The sequence below is a fragment of the Rhincodon typus genome, chromosome 6 (genome assembly GCF_021869965.1).
Source record: "Rhincodon typus isolate 14 chromosome 6, sRhiTyp1.1, whole genome shotgun sequence".
NCBI lineage: Eukaryota > Metazoa > Chordata > Chondrichthyes > Orectolobiformes > Rhincodontidae > Rhincodon > Rhincodon typus.
The window spans coordinates 851,963-857,000 of NC_063337.1; the positions used below are offsets into that span (position 1 = coordinate 851,963).

The 5,038-nt window shown below is 50.7% G+C and overlaps 1 protein-coding gene across 1 annotated transcript in view; it reads right to left on the reverse strand.

The window, feature by feature from the left end:
• Positions 1–5,038, reverse strand: part of LOC109926526 (hemopexin) — a 12,591-nt gene that overhangs the window by 6,149 nt on the left and 1,404 nt on the right. Inside the window, exon 3 of the mRNA XM_048597845.1 lies at positions 2,726–2,868. Coding sequence (XP_048453802.1) covers positions 2,726–2,868 — 143 coding nt within the window. The remainder of the gene's footprint in view (positions 1–2,725; positions 2,869–5,038) is intronic.

Sequence of the window (5,038 nt, forward strand, 5' to 3'; positions counted from 1 at the left end):
GGTTAAACCCTCCCAGGTAACACTAGCAAATCTCCCCGCGAGGATATTGGAACCCCTCAGGTTCAAGTGCACCCCATCCCTCTTGTACAGGTCACCTCTATTCCAAAAGAGATCCTAATGACCCAAGAACTGAAAACTTTGCCCCTTATGAAAACTTTGCCCCCTATGCCAGCTCCTCAGCCATGCATTCATCTGGCCTATCTTTCTATTTCTATCCTCACTGATGCGTGGCACTGGGAGTAATCCAGAGATCAGTACCCTTGAGGTCCTGCTTTTTAACTTTGTACCTAACTCCCTAGATTCATTTCACAGGACCCCATTCCTTTGTCTATCTATGTCATTTGTACCGATGTGCACAATGACCTCTGGATGGTCACCCTCCCCCTTCAGAATGTTCTGCAACCGCTCAGAAAAATCCTTGACCCTGGCACCCGGGAGACAACACACCATCCTGGTGTGTCTTCTGCGGCCACAGAATCTCCTGTCTGTCCCCTTCACAACTGAGTCTCCTATCACTATCGCTCTGTCTGACTGTACCCTTTCCCTCTAAGCCTCAGAGCCACCGACCTGGCTGCTGCTGCTAGCCCCTGAAAGGTCACACCCCCACCCCCAACCCCGCCCAATCTCATCAGTATCCAGACTGGTATATCTGTTATTGAGGGGAATGGCCACAGGGGAACCCTGCACTATCTGCCATCCCCCTTTACCTCTTCTAGTGGTCACCCAGTTAGAACATACAACAGTACAGCACAGTACATGCCCTTCGGCCCATGATGTTGTGCCAAACTTTTACCCTAAACCTAAGGTCTATCTAACCACCGCCCCTACCTTAAACTATTATCCATATGCCTATCTAATAGCTGCTTAAATACCCCTAATGAGGCCGACTCCACAATGCATTCCACGCCCCTACCACTCTCTAAGTGAAGAACCTATCTCTACCAGTTACCTGCAGCCTGCACCTTAGGAGTGACCACTTCACTATAGTTCTTATCAGTAATGTTCTCTGTATCCCGGATGATCCTGAGTCCATCCAGCTCCCATTCCCTGATGCGGTCTGTCAGGAGCTGCAGCCGGGTGCATGTCTCACAGGTGTAGCCACCAGGGAATATGGAAGTCTCCCTGATCTCCCACATCCTGCAAGAGGAGCATGCCACTGCCCTAACTGCCGTCCCTACTGCCTTCAGTCTATACAGAAAGAGAGTTAAAGAGCCCTTACCTGCTCTTACCTGTTTCCCTGTTCAGCCTCCTCATGCCAAAACATCTCAAACAAAGGCCTCAGCACTTCCACTCTAACACTGGCTCATTCTCTTTAATGGCTGCTCCCTTATACATCCTTACCTTCCCAGTTGTCCTCACAGAGTCTTTTTTTTTGGTCAGAGAAGGAGGGAGAGTGGGAAACCCAATGTAGTGTTTCAGGTTTAACTATGTGTTGTAACTATACCAGAACAGCTTGGCTTGGGGAGCGGTCTTTGGCACAGTTTCTGGAATATTGCCAAGATCCAGAGCCTTTTGTATCCAGTGTCTCCAACCGTTTCTTAATATTTCAGAATCGCAGAATTCTACTGTGCTGAAGGAGGCTATTCGGCCCATCCTGTCTGTAGCATCATTACCTTGTGGCAAATTCCTTGCTTTATCTCCATATCTTGCACATTCTTTTTATCCAAATAACTATCCAACGCCCTTTTCAATGTCTTCTTTGAGCCTACCTGCACCACATTTCCAGGGAGCGTATTCCACACTCTTGCTTCATTCACACATCACTTTGAATATAACATTTTTGTTTCTTTTATGAGTGGGAACAGCTTTTCTCAGTCTACTCCATACAGCCCACTCAGGATTTTGCAAACCTTTTTCTTTATTCATAAACAGGATGTGGATATCACTGGCTGGGTCACATTCAGTGCCAATTCCTAATTGCCCACATGGCCAGTCACCCACATTGCTGTGGGTCTGGAGTCACATGTAGGCCAGACCAGGTGAGGGTGGCAGATTTCCTTCCTTCCCTGAAGGACATTAGTGTACCAGATGGGTTTTAACAACAGTCAATGATAGTTTCATGGTCACCATCACTGAGACTAGATTTCAATTCAAGATCGATTAGCTGAATTTAAATGTCACCAGCTGCAGGGTGGGATTCGAAACCATGTCCCCAGACTGTCAGCCTGTGCATCTATATTTTACTAACCCAGTGACATTCCCAACCTCACATGCCTACCTCCTGTAAGACCATAAAGTGTGAGAGCAGAGGTAGGCCATTCAGTCCATTGAGTCTGCTCTGTTCCTTCAATAAGATAATGGCTGATCTGAAAGTCCTCAGTTCCACTTTCCTGCATATTTCCATTACTCTGGATATCTTACTGATTAAAAATCTGTCTCTCTCAGCCTTAAATATACATAATGACCCATTTCACAGAAACACTTGTGCCTGAGAGAAGAAATTCCTTCTGCCCTCCCGCCCTCTCCAATCCCCTCTTTGCTGATTTGCAGATTGGTTGAGCCAGTGTGTCGTGTGAGGGTGCTGGCCTGTTGATTGATGACCCAGTGCCAGGCAAGCCTGTGAAACACCGAGTGGGTATATTGAATGGTTTTGTCCGCTGGCTCTGGGCCATCGCCACAGTCTGGGCTGTGTTCAGGGGATTACTGCTCCATGGAAACCTACATGAAAGCCGCAGGCCTGATGAAGATTTGATAACCATTGGATACTGTCACTGGTCAGCCCTACCTTGAAGAAGAACATTCTGTCATGATGCTGCGGTGAGATTTTATGGTGGATCCGGAATGCTGCATCGATGTGATCCGGTAATCCGGGCCAGGTTTTATTAATGAATTCAGCAGCAGCACGGAACCCTCTCCATAGAAATTCATCTGGAAAGGGACAGATAAACAAATAGTCTTTTATGAAATAACAAGGTGCAGGGCTGGATGAACACAGCAGGCCAAGCAGCATCAGAGGAGCAGGAAGGCTGACGTTTCGGGCCTAGACCCTTCATCAGAAAAGGGGGAGGGGAAGGGGGTTCTGAAATAAATAGGGAGAGAGTGGGAGGCGGATAGAAGATGGATAGAGGAGAGGATAGGTGGAGAGGAAACAAACAGGTCGAAGAGGCGGGGATGGAGCCAGTAAAGGTGAGTGTAGGTGGGGAGGTAGGGAGGGGATAGGTCAGTCCAGGGAGGACGGACAGGTCAAGGGGGCGGGATGAGGTTAGTAGGTAGGAGATGGGGGTGCAGCTTGAGGTGGGAGGAGGGGATAGGTGGGAGGAAGGACAGGTTAGGGAGGCGGGGATGAGCTGGGCTGGTTTTGGGATGCGGTAGGGGGAGGGGAGATTTTGAAGCTTGTGAAATCCACATTGATACCATTGGGCTGCAGGGTTCCCAAGCGGAATATGAGGTGCTGTTCCCGCAACCTTCGGGTGGCATCGTTGTGGCACTGCAGGAGGCCCAGGATGGACATGTCATCTGAGGAATGGGAGGGGGAGTTGAAATGGTTCGCGACTGGGAGGTGCAGTTGTTTATTGCGAACCGAGCGTAGGTGTTCCGCAAAGCGGTCCCCGAGTCTCCGCTTGGTTTCCCCGATGTAGAGGAGGCCACATCAGGAACAGCGGATGCAGTATACCACATTAGCAGATGTGCAGGTGAACATCTGTTTGATGTGGAAGGTCTTCTTGGGGCCTGGGATGGGGATGAGGGAGGAGGTATGGGGGCAGGTGTAGCACTTCCTGCGGTTGCAGGGACAAGTGCCAGGTGTGGTGGGGCTGGAGGGGAGTGTGGAGCAGACAAGGAAGTCACGGAGAAAGTGGCCCCTCCAGAAAGCAGATAAGGGTGGGGAGGGAAAAATGTCTTTGGTTGTGGGGTCGGATTGCAGATGGCGGAAGTGTCAGAGGATGATGCGTTGGATCCGGAGGTTGGTGGGGTGGTACATGAGGACAAGGGGGATTCTGTTTTTGTTGTTATTGCGGGGAGGGGATGTGAGGGATGAGTTGCAGGAAATGCGGGAGACACGGTCGAGGGCATTCTCGACCACCGAGGCGGGGGAAGTTGCAGTCCATGAAAAACGAGTACATCTGAGATGTACGGGAGTGAAATGCCTCATCCTGGGAGCAGATGCGGTGGAGGCGAAGGAATTGGGAATAGGGGATGGCATTTTTGCAGGAAGGTGGGTGGGAGGAGGTGTATAATCATCAATGTAACGGATGAAGAGGTGGGGTCGACTGGGGCAGTCAGGTTTGTGGATTTTGGGAAGGAGATAGAAGTGGGCAGTGCGGGGTTGGGGAACGATGAGGTTTGAGGCTGTGGGTGGGAGGTCACCTGAGGTGATGAGATTGTGGATGGTTTGGGAGATGATGGTTTGGTGGTCGGGGGTGGGGTCATGATCAAGGGGGCGGTAGGAGGAGGTGTCGGAGAGTTGGTGTCTGGCCTCGGCGATATAGAGGTCAGTGTGCCATACTACAACTGCGCCTCCCTTGTCCACGGGTTTTATGGTGAGGTTGGGATTGAAAAGTGGAACAATCCCTCTTCCATACCTACACTGGCCCTAAACCCCACCTCTTCCTCCATTACACTGATGACCATATCGGCGCCGCCTCGTGCTCCCACGAGGAGCTCGAACATTTCATCCACTTCACCAACACCTTCCACCCCAACCTTAAGTTCTCCTGGACCATCTCTGATACCTCTCTCTCCTTCCTGGACCTCTCTGTTTCCATCTCTGGCAACCACCTAGAAACCGATATCCATTTCAAGCCCACTGACTCCCACAGCTACCTAGAATACACCTCCTCCCACCCACCTTCCTGCAAAAATGCCATCCCCTATTCCCAACTCCTTTGCCTCCGCCGCATCTGCTCCCAGGATGAAGCATTCCACTCCCGAACATCTCAGATGTCCTCGTTTTTCAAGGACGGCAACTTCCCCCTCTCCATGGTCAAGAACGCCCTTGACCGTGTCTCCTGCATTTCCCGCAACTCATCCCTCACACCCCCTCCCCGCAATAACAACCAAAAAAGAATCCCCCTCGTCCTCACGTACCACCCCACCAATC